This window comes from Lagopus muta, chromosome 3, assembly GCF_023343835.1.
Source record: "Lagopus muta isolate bLagMut1 chromosome 3, bLagMut1 primary, whole genome shotgun sequence".
NCBI lineage: Eukaryota > Metazoa > Chordata > Aves > Galliformes > Phasianidae > Lagopus > Lagopus muta.
Window position 1 is genome coordinate 60,383,694 of NC_064435.1, and position 22,724 is coordinate 60,406,417.

At 38.5% G+C, this 22,724-nt stretch overlaps 1 protein-coding gene across 1 annotated transcript in view; it reads right to left on the bottom strand.

Annotated features, from left to right (window-relative positions):
• The window catches only part of GABBR2 (gamma-aminobutyric acid type B receptor subunit 2), a 451,814-nt gene that overhangs the window by 258,481 nt on the left and 170,609 nt on the right, over positions 1-22,724 (bottom strand). The window contains exon 3 of the mRNA XM_048940847.1: positions 8,237-8,407. Within this exon, the coding sequence (XP_048796804.1) occupies positions 8,237-8,407 (171 nt within the window). The remainder of the gene's footprint in view (positions 1-8,236; positions 8,408-22,724) is intronic.

Sequence of the window (22,724 nt, forward strand, 5' to 3'; positions counted from 1 at the left end):
ACAATTGTCTGATGAATGGAACATAATTAGATCTCCAATCAAAACACTGGGGTTGGAGAGAGGGGAAATGCTTGCTAGTTAAATAGATAAACCACTGTTCAAAGTCTTATTTCATCCTTGTATTCTCATCTTCTAAAAAATAAAAACAAACAAACAAACAAACAAATGAAAAACAGTAAAGCCCCCAAACTCCAAAGCATAGCAAAATCTAAAAAAGAAATATGATGATGAAGTCATATTAGTAACATGCAATTCTAATATCTGCCACAACAAGCACTGTCTTGGACCATGTCTTCAGTATATCCTAGGAGCAGTTTTTTTTTGAGTTCAGATTTTCAGTCTTATTTTCAGATAAAGTGATGATTATTACATTGTATGCATTATGCATCAACTAAATGGAATCTCTTAGTCATGAACCATTAGAGGTCTGCAGGCTCAAGAGAAGGTACTGATCATTCCATTGCTTTGTCTGATATTGGAAATACCAGTCTGTCTCATATGCACAACATCAGGTTTAAAGATAAAAGTGGTGAGCACTTATCTTAAAAAAAAATCTTAAGTTTGATTTGGTTTTGTTTAATACACCAGAAGTTTAACAAGGATGTTGTCAGCTCAAGGGAATCCTGGGGCTACTTAAGTTGATCGAGTCTGCCTTCAGTGCAAAATAACACAGATACAATGATTAATTCCCTTAGAACAGCATTGCATCTAGCTGCAATTCTTTACCAGGTGATGTTGTAGCCTCTTTTTTTTTGTTTGTTTGTTTGTTCTGTTTTTGGAAGCTAACAAAAATGGATAATGGGAAACAGAAGAAAAGGTGAAAATTATTGGTTAAAATACTACTGCCATAAGAAAAAGTTTCTTAGCATGGATGATAATTTCACAAAAGGACAAAAATACACTTATGCATGCTCTAGCAAAAATTCCAGCAAATGATAACTTGTACTTCATAAGTCTAAATGTCTTTACAGATTCTAAAGTTATTTATTACAATGAATGTCTAGGTCTCTTTACATTTCTTTGTCATTTTAAATTCCTGCAATGACTTCTACCACTTAGAAACAAACAAGCAAATATTTAATTTCTCATATATATGGAGAGTATCTGCAATACTGGAAGAAACAACTTTTATAGGCTGCCTATGGAGATTTTAAAGTATCAAATTATAGAAAATCATAATTACCAGATCGAAAAGGGAAAGATATTCTTCTTCACAAGCTCGGGAAAATTTGAAATAAGCTGTCCCTAAGATTTTATCCTAGCAACCAGGCAAGAATCTGAAATTGAGTGATATGATGGACATTCTCAGACACATTTGTGCCTCTACTAAGAGGATTATCTCCATATTTTCTTTTTATTAAACTCTCTGGAACTATTTTGGGGAGAAGATTTGGGCTTTTGAGAACAGGAACTTGTAAGATTTTGCAAAGGAAAAAAATGAACAAACAAACAAAAATGCATTAAGGCAGATTAAATACAGATTCTGTTTCACTTGCACTTTCACATAATATTTCATAACTTTCAAGGTATGCAACCAAGTTTGGTGAAAATAACAAACAAACAAGTATTACAAAGAGATGGTATGAAAAAGTTCAGCAGTTAAACAATAACATTTATATATAATAACATTTATATAAATAACATTTATAACATCTGCTTGCCTGCTTTCACTTTCTTCTCTCTGTGCCTTTTCCCATACACTTGACTGTCTTCTGTCTCACATCTCTTGTATCTGTGTTTCTACATTACTGCACTCTTTGTGGGTACAGGTCTCCTCCAAGGATGAAATTACTAGACATTGTTAGGAGCTTCCAGCTTCAACATTCCTAGTATCTGGTAAATTTTATGCTTTCAAGCTCTTCCTGGAGAAAAAATAATAATTTCTTTCTGCTCTAACTCCTCTTGAAAATGTGATGGAAGCTGGAAGTCTCTGCTCTTTCTTCAAAAGCCTGAGTAGTCAAACAGCAGTCACACCTTGAAGTCTCCACAGTTTGTAACTATAACCACCAAACACTGGTCCTCAGGGTTGCTTTTTGGCTAAAGTTTGAAAGGTCAACAGATACCTAATTTCTTTCATCTGTCTAATCCTTCTCTGCTTCTCTGTAACTACCTCATCTTATCTACTTATCCAACTTCTTATCAAAAGCAACTACTAATTCAGATCCTAATTTGCAGGCTCCATACTGAGATAGCAAGTCTACAACAAATTTCTAGATTAACTTCCGGGTAAAATTCTAGACTTCTGTCCTGCTTTCTCTACAGAAATAGACACATACTACTTGGATAAGGCTTGCTGTTTACTAGCAGCTTTTCCTTATAACAGTTTTCTTTTTCCAAGTATTATATTTCTGGGTTAATTTTTATTAATAAGTGCTATATGATTTCAATTTAGGTAAAATGGATTCTCATGGGCCACAGATTTTTAAAGAAGATGTCACTATACAAAATACAGAACAAGAAGAAATCTTAGGAATATTAGTCATGCCAGCCAAAAAAGTAGCTTTTTGTCCACTTACAAGAGGAATTTGGTTTTAGTTTTTTAAATACTTTCAGATCCGTAAAGTCAGTGAAGATGGTGATAGAATCATGCAGCAATATTTTATCTTCCATTTTTTTATATATATATTTAATCTGTTTCATTAACCTACAGAATGCTTTTCATTTTTTCTGTCTTTTTGAAATGCCACCTACACTGATAAAATTACATTAGGAGTTCTCAGCATTTCCAGGAAAAAGCAGAGAAATCACATAAAGAGATGACTATTAAGAAGTACAGAAAAATAAAGAGTCACTTAAGATGAACAGAATTTAACTTGTTTTAAAAACATTCCTATTCAATATTCTCAGTGGGAGGAAATATATATTTAAAAAAAAAGGAAATATCATGAATATAATGCCAAGTGGAAAGCTAAATGCAAGTTAATCGAATTTTAACATGATAGAAGAGTAAACAGAAACAATAGAAGACAGTAGAGGTGTCCCACTATCAAACACTGAAGTCTGAATCCTCCTTAGTGTGCAGGTGCAATTAAGTAACAGTTTTCAGTTTAAAACATACTTTGAACACACATGAGCAAAATGAGCAATATGTAGGAAGGAACAGAAGAATACAAAGGCAAATTAGAATTAGTGATTAGCAAATACAGCATTACTTGAAAATCCTAAAATAATTACACCTTTCTGTTTCATAGTCATGTTCTGAAACCTTTACATCTGCAACAATGGCAGCTCCCAAAAGTTTTCAGTCATTGATAGCTAAGCGTGACTTCCTTCTCATGACTTCTCATGAATTTTCACACCAAACCATGAAATAGAGAAAACACAAACCACAAGAACATCACTTGGATTGTATTCAAAATACAATCCCAAGCAGTTAGCACTAGAGAGTGGCAGAACTAGAGGCATCAGTTCCTGCAGAACCTCCAGTCAGCTGAAAGCTCACCTGGGAGCTAGAAAGTGAATGTAGTCAGGACATTTCTGAAAACTGTATGCAACACCCATAATTCTTCAGGGATCATAAATATCAAAGCTAGCCTTTCTTTGAGTAGCAGGTTGGAACAGACAATCTCCTAAGGTCTCTTCCAACCTAAATTATCCTATGATTTTATGCCATAGCAAATACTTAAAACTGAAATTCCAGAAAAAAAAACCAAAACATTTTAGAATCTCGTTTATAAACCTTCACCATAGAACCATTAACTTTTGAAACAGACTCTTCTCCCAGAGGAAGAGAAGAGGGCAGCAGTCCAATAAATCTAGGTCAGAGAAGTACAACAGATACGAACTTGCCCTACTTAATAAACAGAACTGATGAAGTTTGTATATACCATTATACCAGGAGGACTTATGTAACTGCAGAATTAATCCAATGGAAGGGACAGTTTTAATTGTACAAACATATGCAAAGAATTTGTAGAGGTTACCAATAGTGGGTTGCACTACTGAAAATCATAGATTTCAGGCCACTTCAAAAATCATAATCAAAAGGATTTGAGCAATGCCAAGAAAAGGAGATCCAAGTCACTCTACCTGTATCAGATATACAGATCATAGAATCATAGAATGATCTGGGTTGAATCATATTTAAGATCACCTAGTTCCAACCCCCTGCTATAAGCAAGGACACCTCCCTCTAGACCAAGTTGCTCAAAGCCCCATCCAGCCTGGCCTTCAATGCTTCCAGGAAGGGGGTTTTCACAAATCACAGAATCACAGAATCACAGAATCACCCGGGTTGGAAGGGACCCCAAGGATCATGTAGTTCCAACCCCCCTGCCTAGCAGGGCCACCAAACATACACATTCAGATCAGGTTGCCCAGGACCCCGTCCAACCTGGCCTTAAACACGTCCAAGGACGGGGCATCCACAACCTCCCTGGGCAGCCCGTTCCAGGGCCTAACCACTCTCCTAGTAAAGAACTTCCCCCTAACATCCAACCTAAATCTTCCCTCCTTCAACTTAAAACCATTTCCCCTAGTCCTGCTGTTGTCAGCCCTTTTGAAGAGTTTACTCCCCTCCTGGGTGTAGGTTCCCTTCAGGTATTGATAGGCTGCAATGAGGTCACCCCACAGCCTTCTCTTCTCCAGGCTGAACAAGCCCAACTCCCTCAGCCTGTCCTCATAGGGGAGGTGCTCCAGCCCCTTGATCATCTTAGTCGCCCTCCTCTGGACCCTTTCCAAAATCTCAATGTCTTTCTTGTACTGAGGGCTCCACACCTGGACACAGTACTCCAGGTGGGGCCTCACAAGAGCCGAGTAGAGAGGGACAATCACCTCCCTGTCTCTGCTGGCCACCCCTCTCCTGATGGAGCCCAGGATCCCATTTGCCTTTCGAGCTGCCAGAGCGCACTGCTGGCTCATATTCAGTCTCTCGTCCATCAGGACCCCCAGGTCCTTCTCTGCCGAGCTGCTCTCAAGGACCACTCCTCCCAGCCTGTACAGGTGCCTGGGGTTCTTCCGGCCCAAATGCAAAACCCTGCACTTTGCCGTGTTGAACCTCATCAGGTTCACCCGAGCCCAGCCCTCCAGCCTGTTTAGGTCCCTCTGAATGGCATCCCTTCCTTCCACCGTATCAACCGCACCACTCAGCTTGGTGTCGTCAGCAAACTTGCTGAGGGTGCACTCAATTCCCTCATCGATGTCATTAATAAAGATGTTAAAGAGCACCGGTCCCAAGACAGACCCTTGGGGGACACCACTTGTTACCGGCCTCCACCTGGACATAGAGCCATTGACCACCACCCTCTGTCTGCGGCCTTTCAACCAATTGCTTATCCATCGGGTCGTCCACCCATCAAATCCACTTCCCTCCAATTTGGAGATGAGGATGTGGTGGGGGACCATGTCAAAGGCCTTGCTCAGGTCCAGGTAAATGACATCGGTCGCCTTCCCTTCGTCCACCAATGCCGTCACTCCATCATAGAAGGCCACAAGATTAGTTAGGCATGACCTTCCTTTGGTGAAGCCGTGCTGGCTGTCTCGGATCACATGCTCATTCTTTATGTGACCGAGCATGTTGTCCAGGAGGATCTGTTCCATGATCTTCCCAGGCACAGAGGTGAGACTCACCGGCCTGTAGTTCCCCGGGTCCTCCCTACTCCCCTTCTTGTATATGGGAGTGACATGACCCTTCCTCCAGTCGTCCGGGACCTCACCTGACAGCCACGACTTCTCAAATATGATGGAGAGCGGCTCGGCAACCACCTCAGCCAGCTCCTTCAGGACCCTGGGATGCACGCCATCCGGCCCCATAGACTTGTATTCATTCAGTCTAAGGAGGCACTCTCGGACTTGCTCTGCCCTTACAGTGGGGAGGGATTTACCTCCTTGGCCCCCACATAGAGGTTTGGGGATGCAGGGTTCAGGGACGTGAAAAAGACTAGAATCCTGGCCACCAGTGAAGAGCGAGGTGAAGAACTCATTCAGCACCTCGGCTTTCTCTTCATCTGTTGAAGCCAGTTCTCCTTTTAAATTTACCAAAGTAGGTACGCCCGTTTTGGCCTGTCTCTTCTGGGCAATGTACCTGTAGAAGGTTTTCTTATTGTTTTTCACGTCCCTTGCCAAGTTCAGTTCTGCCTGCGCCTTGGCTTCCCTGATCCCACGTCTGCAAGTCCGGACGGCATTCCTGTACTCTTCCCAGGTGACACAGCCTTGTTTCCAGAGCTTGTACACCCCTTTCTTCGCCTTCAGTTCTCTCAGCAGGTCCTTGCTGAGCCATGCCGGTTTCCTACCTCGCCTGCCCACTTTCTTATTCAGAGGAATGGAGACCTCTTGTGCTTCCAGGAGGGCATCTTTGAAGAGCCGCCAGCTCTCCTCAACATCCTTGTCTTTGAGGGCAGCGCGCCAGGGGATCTTGGCCAGCAATCCATTGAGTAGCTTGGAGTCTGCTCTTCTGAAGTTCAGTGTCCTAAAACAAACTTGCTGGGCAACCTGTTCCAGTGTCTCACCACCCTCACAGTAAAGAATTTCTTCCTAATATCTAGTCTAAATCTACTGTCTTCTGGTTTGACGCCATTTCCCCTCGTCTTGTTGCTACATGTCCTTGTGAGAAGTCCCTTCCAGCTTTCCTGTAGGCCCCTCTCACGACGGCCACTATCAGGTCTCCTTGGAATCTTCTCTCCTCTGGGCTGAATTAGAATTAGTGTAGTCTAGTATTTTATACTTTTTCATTTACATACTATTCATTTTAAAATCTTTTTCTACTTGTCAAGATTACTCCAAATCCCAATTCTGCCTCTGCAAAAGTGCTTCCAGCTCTTCTCAGATGGGTACCAATTGATCACTCAGTAAACATTTTATCTCTCCCACTGTCTAGAAAACCACTTGACAGAATCCCATCCTTCTTGTTTGACAGTGAGCCACTGATAGTGGCTCTTTGAAATTATAATTTTGAGACAGGAGAATAAAGCATACACACTTTTTGTCTTCCTTTTACCTCAGCACTCATTTTCAAAACATTCAACTGATCTGATGACAATTAACCTTGGTGGCAAGAATATTGGTCAGAAATAGTATCTTTCTCATGATCAAGTTTCCCCAGTTTTCTTTAGAAACAGTCATAGAGTATCACATTTATCACTTACTCTATCTCCTTGAGACCTGTTATTGTGTCTTCGAATGAAATTAGTTTGCTTTACATGATTTATTCTTGACAAATTCATTTTGGCCATTGTTTAGCATCTTTTCATCTTCTGTGAAATTCTCAGTTGATTATCTGTTCAAATATCTTTCCAGGAAGTTATTTTAGGCTGACTGGTCTATAATTCCCTTTATCTTTATGTGCATTTTGGTAAGACAGACAAAAAGGTCTCTTCCCTCCCCATGCTTATTATTATTGAATTCTCAGAGCTCGTAAGGGAAGAATCTAAGATTTCTTAAGCACTTCAGAGTGAATTAATTGTGACAGAATTTGAAAATATCTGACTCACCTAAGCAGACTCTAACCTGTTCCTATCCATCTTTACTAGTTTTAATTATATTAGTGTTCAGATCACAGTCAGCCTTTTTTAATGAATGATGAAAAAGGAAAAAAAAAACCACCAGCGATGAAACTGACACCTATTAGTTTTGCCTCTCAATTAATTGGCCAACTCACTCCCTTGCCTTGCTCTAATTAATTACTTATAAGATGTTTTCTTTTAACTGCTTTATTGTCAATGCCATGATTAAGGCCCTTGCCCCATAGTCTCTTTCAATTTCTATGAGCAAAATGTTGCACAGGGTGAAACTCTGATTTGGGGGTGCATAATACTTGATCATATCAACTCCAGAGGCTGCAGTCATTTTTGTCTCAGTAAGCTCGTACAGCACTTTCAGCCATACACTTAGCAGATTTTCTCCCTCGGTGTTCAGACTGATGCTTAAAATAAATCAGAGCAAGAGAGGAACAAGACAAAATTAGATTTATTCTCTCTTTTAGCTGAACCAAGATACAAGCTTCCTTCAAAATCATACACTTTGGCAAGTCAAAGAGTATAAAAGGATCCTTTGCTAGAAAACAATTGCGACTTTTTTTTTTGCACTTGGGTGCAACGATTTGGGTGTAAAGAAAATAAAAGAAATAATGGATAGATTTTAATTATTGCTAGTGACATAAGCCCCAGAATGGAAAAAAGTTTACTCAGTATGGCAGATACCACCTAGTACAACGAAGCTGAAATAGAACGTCTGTTCCTTTTTACTTAGTTGCTACTAATGGAGGAATTAGCTATTTGGAAAAAAATTATGTAAAGCTTACCTCAGAGAACCTTTGTACATCCTGGGTTAAAGTTCCTACTCTCTTCCATTGGTAATACTTGAGCAACTTCAAAATTGCTGGATTCACTGCATTATCAGATGGCACTGTCCGGAAGAAATAAGGATATTTTTTCTTGTCAGCCAACTCTGGGGTTGTTGCTGCAAATGAAAGCTGAAAAACAAAATAAAACAAAACAAACAAACAAACAACAAAGAAAGGAAAGTCACAATGAGTCATCTGGCAGCCAGAAGAAAAACTTTGTTCTTCTCAGTGCAACAAGACCCAATCCTCTAGTAGTACCTTTCCTTACCGTCAGGTACCAGAAAGAGGGAATAATTATGACAGACAAGACTGCAGCACTGTAACTTGCCTGGCTCCCTGTCTCTTTCACTTAGTAAGTTTCCTGTGATCTGAATTACCAAATTAGGCTAGGCGTCAGATTCTACATATGTGAAAATACCAGAATTGATACAAGGTTGGAGAATGTTCATCATTAGTAAAAGAGAAAATTTGCCAACACAAATGACAAAACTTTACTGAATTCTTCTGCCCAAATTAAAGGCAGCATATTTTTAGGGAAATTATTTTCAGGTAGTGTTATTTACAGAATACCTGCAGACTGACTTTCTGAAAAAGCTCATATTCCTATGATATTTGCAGTATTTATAAAGCTGCTAGGATGTGTTTTTCTAGGTTTATTTTAATTTTGTTTGTTTGTTTGTTTGTTTAATAGCCCTGCATAGCAGTTGAGGTTTTTTTAAAGTACCAATTTAATGCAAATTTATTTGACTACAAAAAAATATGCTTCTTAAGAGTGATATGTTATATCTCTCAAATTCAACAGTCAAAAAGTAGAGGTGAATTCAAGCCTATGTAAGAACGCACATTCAAGTGTTAAGTTTAAATTTTCTTCAGTCAAGCTTCCAGCATATTTATGCTAGAAACTCTGTTTTGAAATTCATAATAGACAGGTTTGATCTGAAATAACAGCTGTCTTTCTTCATGTTTATAAAACCTAAAGGCTGGCAGAGATGACACCATTCCTTGGTTTTGCACTCACAAAGAACATATGCGTTGCTATAACCTCCCAAGCCTGAATATAATTTGTTTTCCTAATTAAAAACCCTGAGATCCAAACAGCTTAAAGTGTGCATAACTGGACAGATCATACTTTACAAAGAGAAGATGCTTCCTCTTCACCTCACAGGAGCTAGACCTTCTGCTTCCATCCAAGTCTCATGTAAAGTATTTTCAGCATAGAAACTGCTCTTCTGTTAGATTTCATGAAGAAAGTACAATATGAGGTACTGTCGTATTGTGATCTTGATTTTTCAAAACTGTACTGGTTGGCTCACTCAGCACTTTGTAATATCTAGTAATCAGCACTGGTTTGTGAAGAGCTAATTTCAAGAGAAAAAGAATGAATGTCTTCAAGGTGGAAGCACATAGCTTTTCTGTCTAGCCTTGTAGTGCTGAACATCATTTATGTCTTGCACAATAAAAGGAGAAATTGACTTCAGAAATCCAACATGAAGAGGAATGCCTCTCAAGCTTGCAGCTTGGTCACAGCAAAGGACTTGCTTCTCAAGTTATTATGGTTTGGGATCGAACATAATTTGTTTGATCCTTAAGAAGAAGTAAAGAGCAAGGCTGAGGTCACAGTAGTGCTAAGCAACATAGACAAGGCTCATCTCATTCAGGTTCACAGATGGAACAGGAAATTTTCAGAAGAAAAATATAGAAAGCCTTAGTGAGATGGCTTTAGAGGGAAGATCTGTGACAGAGGCAAATAAAATTTAAAGCCATCCTTTGAAATTCTACTGACTTAAATAAGTGCCTACATTAGGATCTTAATTGCCCAAAATATTTTAGAAAACAGTGAAGTGAAACCATACGTATCCTCATAAACCAGAGATAAAGACCTGTAATGTAGATTTCTCAGCTATGTAGTGATGGGAGATGAATTCAGGTATACATGTAATACTAACAGCATCTAGGTTACCAAAAAATATACCTTGTCATTATCTTTTTGAAGACAGATTTAAATAGAAAATAGAAAAATTTTACACGTATACAAGTCTTGGAACATTGGATAAGTTCCAACATAGGCTCTCTTTCCCACATTACAAATACCATGGTTGGTTACACTCTGCATCACTTTGCCATTTTAATAAGACACTCAAAAGAGATGGAAAAAAAACATGAAATAGTTATGTCAGTTCATCCTCCGTTTTCTTTCACATAAAATAAGTCAGTGAAAATATCTAACTTCTCACAAAATAATAATACTGAGAGTTTGGGAACACGCAATGAAATTAATCCAACAATTTCCAGTACACAATTACAGAATCATAGAATGGTTTGAGTTGAAAGGGAACCCAAGGATCATTAAGTTCTAACCCCCTTGCCACAGGCAGAGACACCAGCCTCCAGATACTAGGCCAGGTTGCCCAGGGCCCCATCCAACCTGACCCTGAATACCTCCAGGGTCGGAGCATCCACAACCTCTCTGGGAAGCCTGTTCCAGCACCTCACCACTTTCTTAGTAAAGAACTTCCCTCTGACATCTCATCTGAACCTTCCGTCCTTGAGCTTAAAGCCATTCCCCCTTGTCCTGTCATAATATTCTACACTGGAAAGGACAAAGTAGGAAAATGAAAAAGAAAAGACGCTGTATGTTTTAAAGAATTGTAACTAGAAGATCATGTTAATATGGACACAAAGAAGACTTACTGGAAAATGTGATATAGCATGGTTATATAGAAATATCAATCAAAATTTCTAAGTGATAAAATATATTCACAGCGCAGTCACAGAATCATAGTATTGTTTGAGTTGGAAGGGACCTTTCATCCAACTCCCCTGCAATGAACAGGGACACCTACAGCTAGTTCAGCTCATTCAGAGCCCTATTCAGCCTGACCTTGAATGCTTCCAGGGTTGCAACATGCACCACCACTCTGGACAACCTGTTCCAGGGTCTGACTACCCCCACTATAAAAATCTTCTTGCTTATATCTAATCTAAATATTTCCTCTTTCACTATGAAAATAGTTCCCCCTGTCCTATCACAACAGACCCTGCTAAGGAGTCTGTTTCTTTTGCACAGCCCCCCTTTAGATACCACAGGGCCGCTCTCAGATTTTGCTGGAGCCTTCTCTTCTCCAGGATGAACAGCCCCAGCTCTCTCAGCCTGTCCTCAAAGGAGAGGTGCTCCATCCCTTGGATCATTTTTGTGTCCCTCCTCTTGATGTGTTCCAACAAGTCCTTATCTCTTCTGTACTGAAGACTCCACATTTGGACACAGTACTCCTAGTGAGGCCTCACCAGTGTAAAGCAGAAGAGCAGTGTTACCTGCCTTGATCTGCTGGCCACGCTTCTTTTGATGCAGCCCAGGATACAGTTGGCTTTCTGGGCTGAGAGGGCAGACACTCAGACTGGATAGCCACATTCTTTTTGGCAAGGGCTTTCTACTTACAAGGATCATGGCTAGACTTGTTGTCTGGGAGGCAGCTGGTAGATGAGCTGGCCTCCTGAGTGGGGGGGACAATCTGCCCTCCCTGCTCACCCTGCCTACACCAACTGCTGCTCCATGCTCTTCTGACATGCAGCGCCCTGTGTGCAATGCTCCTGGGAGCTATGGGCCCTGGAAACAGGCTTTAAATGTATGGGGAATGGATGCCGTCGCCTTCAGGCTCTGCCAACACCGCATCAGAGCCTCTGCCACTCTTCCTGCTTATGGAGGGGCTGAGGGCTTCCTCAGTCTCCCTGCACCTCTTTTTGTGCTCCTTTCCCTCCTTTTTCCCACAGGTTTTTTTTTTTTTTTTTTTTTTTTTTTTTTTCCTTTGTGAAGAGTCCTTTGGTGCAAGCTTCTTGAGGTTTTCAATAAAATGGCACTGTCTGTGGGCTTCTAAAACCACTGCTGGCAGTGGACATTAGGGCTGGACCTTGTACTGCTGCAGGCAGACAAGCATGAAGGTCAAATTGGGCTGACTTTCTTGTAGCAGCTAGAACTAAGCCCAAGAGATGGAGAGTAGTGGTTTGGTGGGGATAGATGGTTTGCTGAATTTCTCAAAGTATTGGAACTAGTCATAAATCATCCTTTGGGGGACATGATGTTACTGTTTCATGAAGAATTATTTAATGTTAGCTGCTGAAGTTGTTGGTCAATGCCAAACTTGAAAAAGGGAAAATCAGAATAAAAGTTTATTTTCACATTTCAATAAAGCATAGCACACACTGGACATCTATCGGGTTATATATTATAATTGATATATACACAAAGGATCTCTGTGCATATGTGTATGAAAATATATAGAAAAAAATATCATGTAAGAACTTAACAGATATCCATTTTAATTGTCAGAAAAACTGAAGCTACTTTCAGGTCATCCTTGGGAAATCTTTCTTTACAAAATCTGTTTACAGCTTGATACAATTTGTGAGAAACTGCTTGAGGATTTAACATGAGTGTATTGAACGAAACATACAAGCTATGGCTCTGGCAGAGATTTCAGATATCAAAGAATTTAAAACTTTTAAATGGAAAAGAAGATAACATTTACCATTCAACTAAGAGTATTAACTATAGTTCAAATTGAGAATCAAATAGACAAAGATTTTGAAAAATAAATCACAGAATCACAGAATCACAGAATTGTAGGGGTTGGAAGGGACCTCCTGAGATCATCGAGTCCAACCCCCCTGCCAAAGCAGGTTCCCTACACCAGGTAGCACAGGTAGGCATCCAGGCAGGTCTTGAACATCTCCAGAGAAGGAGATTCCACCACCTCCCTGGGCAGCCTGTTCCAGTGCTCCGTCACCTCACTGTAAAGAAGTTCTTGCGCATGTTTGTGCGGAACTTCCTATGCTCCAGTTTCTGGCCATTTCCCCTTGTCCTGTCTCCACTCACCACTGAAAAGAGTCCGGCCTCGCCATTCTGCCCCCCACACCTTAGATATTTATAGACCTGGATCAGGTCCCCTCTCAGTCTCCTTTTCTCAAGGCTGAACAGACCCAGTTCACTCAGCCTTTCCTCATAGGGGAGATGCTCCAGGCCCTTCACCATCTTCGTGGCCCTCCGCTGGACTCTTTCCAAGAGATCCCTGTCAAATATTTGTATCTAAATAAAAGCCACCATTTTTTAAGGCAGAAGAATTTTCACTGTCACAATTAAATCTGCTCAAATTCACAAATGAAAGAAATAACACACTATTTCTGACTTTCAACATGATTCATATGCAGTTTAGAGTCCATAAAATGTAAGATATTTTTTTTTTTCTTAAAAACATTTGGAAATCTTCCAAAAATGAAGAACTCAATGAGATGAATTCTGCTTTCAAAGAAAATATGTATATAATCAAGCATTACTCCACAGAACTCAAGGAAGTTTCTTTGGCTTCATGCTGCAAATGAAAGTATAATTTGATAATGCTGAGACAGGAATGGATACTATGTTTTACAAAATTATGACAAATGCTTCAGCCTAATATGACAGATGGCCAGGTTGAGGAATTTTGATGAAAAAATGAAAATTATAGCCAGTATTTTATCAAGAAGCTGTTGGAGCCAGGCATGCATTTTGATAAATTAATTTTTCCCCAGGAAGATGATACTTTCTGAAACAGGAAAGCATTATTTTATATGAAAATCCATACAGTTTTACAGAAGGGTCTTGGCAAACACTAGATGCAGAGAGATGGAAAAAAAAGTTAAAACTAAGTGTAGAAAGGAACTGATATGTACAGAGGAGTATAAGCTAGCTTTGTAGCCCTATATCAATCTGAAATGAAGCATGGTAGATTAATATCAATCTAAAGCGTTATCAAGTTGAAACAAGCATGTTCCTATTTTGGTGAAGAGTGCATTCCCTTAAGGAAAGCCAGTACATAAGCAGGAATGGTAAGTGGATAAACTCTTCATTTAAGAAAATGAGATGCAACACTAATGAAGTCAACAGGACTGATTAGGAGTTATGGAACAGAAGAGAGGGATCTAGGATACAGTTAGAAAAGAAAACAGAACTATATAGAGAGTGTATGTATGACATATAGAAATCCAAAGGTTGGAAACTGGAAGACTGAAGCAATTCTAGATTACAAAGAACTCCAGAGGGAAAGGAAGCCCCAGAAAAGGGAAACTTTTCTGATGATTGGCTGTTTTGCTATCATAAGAAAGTGTTTATATTAAAATGTTGTTACTATATTAATACATTGATGTCTAAGAAAAATAAGAGTTCAGAACAAACCCAAGGGTAAGAAGTCACCCTAACCTAAGGCAACAGGTCTGTTAAGGGCCACAGTTATTTACAATGGCTGTATTAGCTAAAGAAAATTAATAGCAAAAAAAGCATCAGCAAAGATACTGTAGGTACATAAAACCAATGTGGCAGGAAAATGCATTCTCCTGAAGAAAAGGGCCAGTGAAGCAGAGTGGCTAAAGGAACACACCATCTCAGATTGCAAGTACCCCAGCAGCTCAGAAGACCCTTGCCTTCTGGTAAGAGAAGCCAGAAAGTCTGATCTTCATAATTCCAAACTAAGAAGGAGGTGTCACTCTACAATGGAAAAAGGCTTTGAAACAAAGCTAGACACTATGTGCACAGAGTATTATACAATGAAAAAGATTTAAATAAAGGAAAATATCTTAGGCAACAATAGGGTGATCTCCCTCTAATAAAACACACCTGCTAAGACAACTGATTCATATTTCCAAATGGTAAAATTGGGTTATTGATCACCAGAGAGGTTAGCTTAATTTTCTTAGGCTTCTGCACTGTGGCTTGTACAAGTGTTTTATTAATGAGCCCTAGAAATTTAAATCTGCCCCTGTTGCTGAAAAACAAGACTTGATAGAGAGTGTTGTATATATATATCACATATAAATGACAGATAATGCCTGTATTATGCTGATAAATCAACACTGCTAAATAAGATAAGCACTGCTGATTCAATCGGTCAGTAGCAGCATTTGTTATCATCATACCTAAAGACTGCATGCCATGTTTGCTTTGTTAAGATGAAATACTCTCTGTGAACATTGAAAATGCAAACAACTATCTCCAAAAAGTATGCAGAATGTCAGAAAGCTCCACACAAAATACTGAAGCAATGATGGGCTTGCACATACAGAATCTTGTTGTAGGAAAATAACAAGGACAAAACTTAGTTTGCAGAAATGAATAATAGTGGCACCATACACCACTCTCTGCATGCCTTGCCAGGAGCTCTACAGCTTCAACAGACCTGTGCCAACAATAATGCTTGAACTGAGAATGTGATTCAGAGACAGGAAATAGATTGAAGCCTAGCCATTAAATTGTATTGTTAATTGAATAGTAACTGATAGAATAGTTACATTTTCTAATAAATACTGAAAGACACAGAATGTAAAGATTTAGGTTAAATATTAATTTAGTATTTAGAGATTAATAGTAAGTTTACTCTATAAACCACCTTGTCTTGAAGTGATCTTTCACTACTATCAAATTATCTCACCACTAGACAAGTTATGAATGCAAGTTTTAATATAATAACAGTACTTTGAATAAGAAATCAAATATATATAATCAAAAGAGAGCCTTAAAAACCACATAACACCAGGCACAAAATCATCATCTAATCTATTTTAAGGAGTGATATGGATGAAAGATATGTGGAAATAATTTTGCAAAGATGGTCACAAAAACTCAAGTGTTTGGAAAAAAATCCAACAATATGCAGCACAATGACTTCATTAACAGGAATTGCACAGATCTGCGAAGCTGGTTAAAGCAACACACAGTAGTAATGATCAAGAAACTAACATAATGTTTCTTATAAATTTACCTGGTGATACATGTCTAAATACAGAGATTAAAAGAGCTGGTTCTTAAATGGACCTAGGAATCAAATTGCCAGTCTTCCTTACTAGCTATACTGTAATCCTGATTCCCAATAGAACAGGCGATGCACTAATATAAGCAGAAAAGAGGACTGAAAAGAATTTATAATAAGAAGTGGTGCTTTCCAACAGGTACAATTTTATCTGCCATCAGCACTGTTAGGTGTTTACTAGGATGAAATCTCTGGGGACTCCATCATGCTTAAATTCAGTAGGTTTCATGAGATTGTCATAACACAAACTTCAGTGCACTAAGAGATGCAACTAACAAACATAAAAAAATTTGCTGTTAACTCTGTTGTAAGGGCTTCCACTGCAACATTTAGAAAAGCAAAATGAAAGCCTAAAAGAAGCCATATGATGGTTCACTAGCAGATAAAAGGGCAGGAATAATAATAATTAATTTTTTTAAATAATTTCCAAGTGGAAATATAAAAACCCACATAGTATAAAACATATTGGACGTGAATTGATCTCGTGGATGAACATCCCTTTCATCACCCATAACACATAACCCATCTGATTAGAGCTCCTCTTTCTTTTAAAATCAGATATTTTGCCAAATACTCCTGCCCAATATCATCAGCTGCTACCTTCATTAATTTGGTGGCTGAAATTGCTTCCTCTGACTGCCTCTTGGCACCTGGGAGTTTATAGAAAAAAGAACTTTCAGCTGGTCTCAGCTTGGAAGGCACTTGCCTGAATTCTGGTGGCATTCCAGTGGACTAATCCAATCACAATAAAATTGACATTCAGTTGCATGCTGCTCTGGAGACATTTCAAGAAGCAATTCTGACTACTGAATGAATCAATATTTTTGAAGAATAAAACTGGTTTACATTAAAAAAAAAAAATCCATCGTATGAGTAGCTCACAACTGAAAAATGATCTATAGATTTATGGGAAATTCAGTTATGTTTGCTACCAGATTAGATAGCCTGACATAAATGACATGGTAGGAACTGTAAATGTCTGAATGCAGGAAATCAAGCCAGATAATAAAGTTTTGTCTTTCAATGTTAAGATTGAACTCTCATAAAGTTTATAGGTTATGTTTAAAAATGGTTATAGAACTGAACTTTAGATGAGAGGAGGTTTTGTTTTGTTGGTTTTTTGTTTGTTTGTTTTACTGATCTTCAAGTAATGGAGAGGCCAAACAACACTGAAAACTCCCATAAACGGATGAAAGAATGAATAAATGAATGAATGGGTGGAATGAATGGGAGGGAGGGAGGGAGGGAAGGAGGGAAGGACGGAAGGGAAGAAACAGTCTAGACTTATTAGACATTTTACTTCACCTGTTTCTTAGACAGCAATTTTAAAACTTTATGCTATTGTTCGTACCAGCCAGAGTCTATATTTAAGAGCTTCATAGAAAAAAACAAACTGAAGGAATTCCTAGAAGAACATTTCAAGTGAATAGTAAGTAGAGATATTAGTGTTCAAATCAGAATAAAGATAGTGAACAAATCCAAGTTCAAATAATGCGATTTTGATTTCCTATAAACACTGCCTAACAAAGCTAATAAATACACCTCATTTCTGAAATATGCCAGGGAATTATATCATGGAGGAAAACATCCAGCAGTTCAACAGTTAACAGTGCAACCACTGAAGTTGGAAGTGACTGCCATTTATACAGTGTTAAAGTAGACAGCCAACTGAATACAAAGCAGAATAACCATCTCAAATCATACCACATCTTCATTCTTGCACTATTTATGGAAAACAATTTTTATCCTCTTTTCATTGCATATCTCTTCTGACCATTCATTTGAAAAAGTGTAGTATGGCTTAAAGCAGATGTCAAAAAAAAAAAGGAAAAAATCTGGTAATCATGGGCTCCTTTTTCTGCTCTCTAGACAGTATTTTCAAATCTATATGAGAAACAAATCATTTACACCTAAAACAGGTGTTTTACTTATTGCTGGAGGTGTATCAGAGCACTGTGATTGCTGAAATCAAATGTCAGATCTACAGAGGTTGCTGCAAAATTTGTTTTCATTTCTAAACAGGATAATAGACTAAATCTTTCAAGCATTTTCATAAATGGAACTGCATTGTATATCTCTGCCTGTCACACTCAGTTGCTTAGCATTTGGCTACTGGTCTAGATTATATAAGAATACAGCTTCAAATCCCTGCTATGCTTCTATCACAGCATTATTATTTATCCCAAATTATACAGTCCCCTACTCTGTCCACTCTATTTACGTAGTTTCCTGGTTTCTAATCTGTAAGAGATAATTTTAAAAATTTAGTGCAAACCAATAAGTCTGGAAATATTTTACCTTTGACAAAACAGTCAATGTTACAGTAAGCCATAAAAATAAAACAAACAGGCAAAAAAAAAAAAAAAAAGAAAAAAATTAGATTCAGACCTATTCACCTACTCACAACAGTATGCCCTTGGCTGACTGCCCAAAATGACATGGGCTGCTCTGAAAGTAATGCCTCCTGTTTTATTACCTACGATATAATAAGTGGATGCTGATGGTATGGCAGTGGGGGTTGAACCTTCCCACCAATATTCTGTTACATTTTGTTGTCATATGACAGATGGCAGCAGAGGGGCAGTCTGTGTGGAACTGAATTCTTTTTTGAGAAAAAAAATAGCAACCATTAACATTCATTAACACTTCCTGAACGTTTTTGGAGACGCATTTATGGAGAACCTCTGTGGAAGTGAACACAGTGAGGAGGTGGGTGGTAAGCTTCAGCAGAGGCAACAGTGAAAGTGTGTCAGCTCCTCCGGTGCAGATACTTAGGAGGGCAGCATGTAGGCTCTGGTTCATCATTGGTGCATAACTAACGGTGGTGCCTACGTCGAACAATAGTGTTTTGTAGCTGAGAATGTGGTATCATTGTGCTCTTTGTTCTGGTTTCCACGGAAGTAAATAGGAGGCATTACTTTTGGAGCTAAGATGAGAGTTGCCAATTTCCCTAACACTGCCTTGGGTCTTTTCTATTTTTCATTTGGCATGTATGGCATCAGAAGAAAAAGAGAACACAGTGTCAATTCAGAATTTAATGAAATCCTTACAATTATCCTTTTTGTACAGCCCTAAGTCATGAATTAGTAGCTTGTTTATTCATTCTTTCTCTGCTTTCAAATCTAAGCAAGAAATGCCATGTTTTTCAAGCCCAAACAGGCGACTTCCTCACTGTGCAAAGAAGGGATAAAGATGCTATTTGCTCTGCATGGAGCAGCACAGCTCATAGATGCCTCATCAGATCCCAGGAGTGATAGCACAGCACTAATTCTGCACTCTGCTTGGACTAATTTGCTTTTTCTTTCAGATCTGTAACTTTTCTAATGTCTCGGCACTGCATGGTGCAGTCGCAACACACTAGGAGTACTCAGAAAGAAGTCCAACGTCATTTTCTTGCAAATGTACCTTCTCTAATCATGGATGAAGAAGAGTTACACTACAGAACTCAAAGGGCATGCTGGAGATGTTGAAATACAGGCTGGCAAAAAAAAATCTGGGAACTTTCTCTGCCAACAGATGCTGCCAACAAAATAAGCCCTGTTTCCAAGGAAAACGTTTTTTTCCATGCCCAACAGCAAAGTCATCCTGGTTTACATTGTCACTACAAGCCTTATGCAGAAATGCCAATCACAATTATAATTATACTGTATTTGGTATAAAAAAAATCAAATGTATGTTCAGTCCTGTTCTAAATAATAACCAAGATCACATACACTTGATGATTTTCTTTATTTGCAGTACACAGAGATTTTAACAAGATGTTTTAGACAGAAAGCCACACATGCAATACCTTCTAGAAATGTATACACCCTGGAAAAGTTCATTCAGACCTTTTCTGACAATCTAAGTCACAAAACCACAGCCCTGTGCTGTGATTTGTAATCTTGAAATACAAATGAGTACAGTAACTTTTCCTGAGGCATTATATTTTATTTCTATAAGATAAAAAATGGTAAACCATCTTGGTTCAAGTACAGTTACAAAACAAAAATCCCTTCAGAATGTCCTTGGCAAAGTGGAACAAAGCATATGCATTTCCTGCCGTACCACTGCCTCCTGGACATCAGCTAATTGTTGCCTGAGTAATCCTCAATGTGTTTCTCTCAATACCTATGCCTTGCAGGTCACTTCAGCGGTTACTACTAATTTAATAAGTGTTTCTTTATGTCTGCATTTGAGTTTAAGTACAACATTTGCCCCTGGTCTTAGAATGCATTCTGGGTAGAATCCAGTAACATTATCTCCACCGTTTAAGATTACATACACTTCAATTAGATCTCTTAACCATTTTTCCTTCATTCTTGCCAACATCCCTGCTCCTACAGGCTGACAACTGAATGACCTCTAGACCTCATTAGCTTTCTTTGTCACTTCATGACATTGTTCACGACAATCCTAACTATTCCTGAAAATAGCCGTTACTGATCTGCTCTTTTTACCAGTTATTTTCCACAACTTCCACTCGTCCATTCAGGTCAGATAAAAACTGAACTATACCACTCTACAGCCATAGTTAATACTAAACCTAACACAGCCTTAATTTTTTCACACACAAGGAATATCTCTGTGTTGGATCTGGCAAGGAGTCAGGAAAGTGCTTAAGAAAATCATTTAATTTTAAATATTTCAGGAGCTATATTGAGAGAAGTTGCTCAGATATGAAAACTCAGTATGTGCATTAGAGTTTGGTAGTGTTTATTAGTTCTGGAAGGCCGGCTTAAATATCTTACCTAATTTAATCTCATGTAATTCATTATTTACTACTCATTTCTCAAGTCTGGTGATTAAGCCGTAATTGTTAAAGTCACTTGCCTCTTTTCAACCCCTTTCTTGTGATGCAACATTTTCTGAATTGCAGTTTGTTTTTATGCAACATATTTTACAAAACTGTTTTACTGTTTTACCTTTTTACTTTGCACTTTTTTTTTTTTTTAGTATTTATCTTATTTTATGACTTCGTTTACTTGATCTTAACAGTTTATAGACTTTGACTTCTGCCACGTTGGCTACTTTTGTGTTTCTTTTTCAAACACCACTGTTGAATATATTCCTGCAAAGTGTGAACTTATTTAATGCTGTTATTGCCTGTACATAGGACAAACCCATGATGAAGCAAGCACTGGATAGGACAGACAGGGCAAATAGAAATCATTTCTAACAGAGTTTACTACTGTAATTCCAAATCAGAAAATATAAATCATGAGCATTCAACTGAAGATTTCAGAAATTAAATGGATGCTCCAAATGGCTTTTCCTAATGAACTGGACTTTACTCCATGCTAACATATATCAGTCAAAACACTGTCAGCTATATCAAGAATACAGGAGATACACTAACAAGCTGTACTAATGTATTGTGCTTCTGGGTAAAGAATAAAATAAGATTAAAAATATTCACTGTGTATTTTTAACAAAGAAGTTAGTCAAAAATCCTCTGAAATTGTGTAGTTAAGTCTTAACTGAACAGCAGCAGTTACCTCCTAAAGAGAACTGTGCCTTTTAGATTTGAGACTTGCTGTATTTGATCACTTAACTAGTAACGAAAGAGAAAGTGACAAGTGACTGTAGGGCCACCTGTTTGTTCAATAGAGCAGAAGTGCTTATTCTAATGTACATATGGTATCTCTGCAGCAAGTTCACAGAAAAACCTGGAAATTAATGTAGCATTCTTTGCTTTGCTTCCCTTAATCTGGTAATCATATTCATGCTGCTCACTATCTATAAACTACTGAAATTGCCAGTTTTCATTTCTACTGTACTAATAGATTACTTATTGTCCAGTTTGAGTCCTGATTTTCCCCTTGTAGACAGATTCTAATTAGTCTGAGCAGGAAAGCACCTCCCAGAGAATAGATAAGGAGTGCCCAGAAGTGGCCAGCTTGAAGACTGCCTCCTGATCCATTCCAAAACATGGCTCTGAAGATAAGAAAAAGCAGGCAGGAAATCCAGCCAGGAAATAAGCAGCAGTGCAAGAACAGGATAAGAGATTGTGAGATAGATGGACAAAGATATGGCAGAACCAGAGAGAAGTTATTCAGAGCACAGCAAAAGAAAGACATACTGAAGGAAAAAAAAAAAAAATAGAAAAAAGAAGACATGAACAGTGCAAACAGACATGGTGGACAAATGAGGTGAACATGCTAATATAAATCTTTCCAAGAGGAATGTTAGCATTTGTGACATGCTGAAAGCTAGGTTTGCAAGTGCTTGAGCTGATATACGTAAAGGTAGGCATCTAAGCAGCTGCATGATTATATGCCCCCGAGTTGAACTGAAGAATTTTGGAGGTCTGCAGCCAATGACAAGCCACTGCCATCTGGACCACAAGAAGCAGTATATTATGGTAGTATGTGCATTTTAAGTCTTTTCTCATGTCTACCAAAGGAATATTACCTCCCAGCACTTTTACAGTGGAGTCAAGCTTCAAATTTCATGTGATTTATATTGGTGTATCATAACTTGTATTGACTTGCCTAGGATAAACTTTAAGGTGAGATGAGTCACTCCTTATAAGCATCTACTTCTCACCACTGTAGGCACTCATGGGAGACAACAGTGACTACATCAGATGCACACACCCACACTGCACTTGGTCAAATGAATCCTGTACAAAC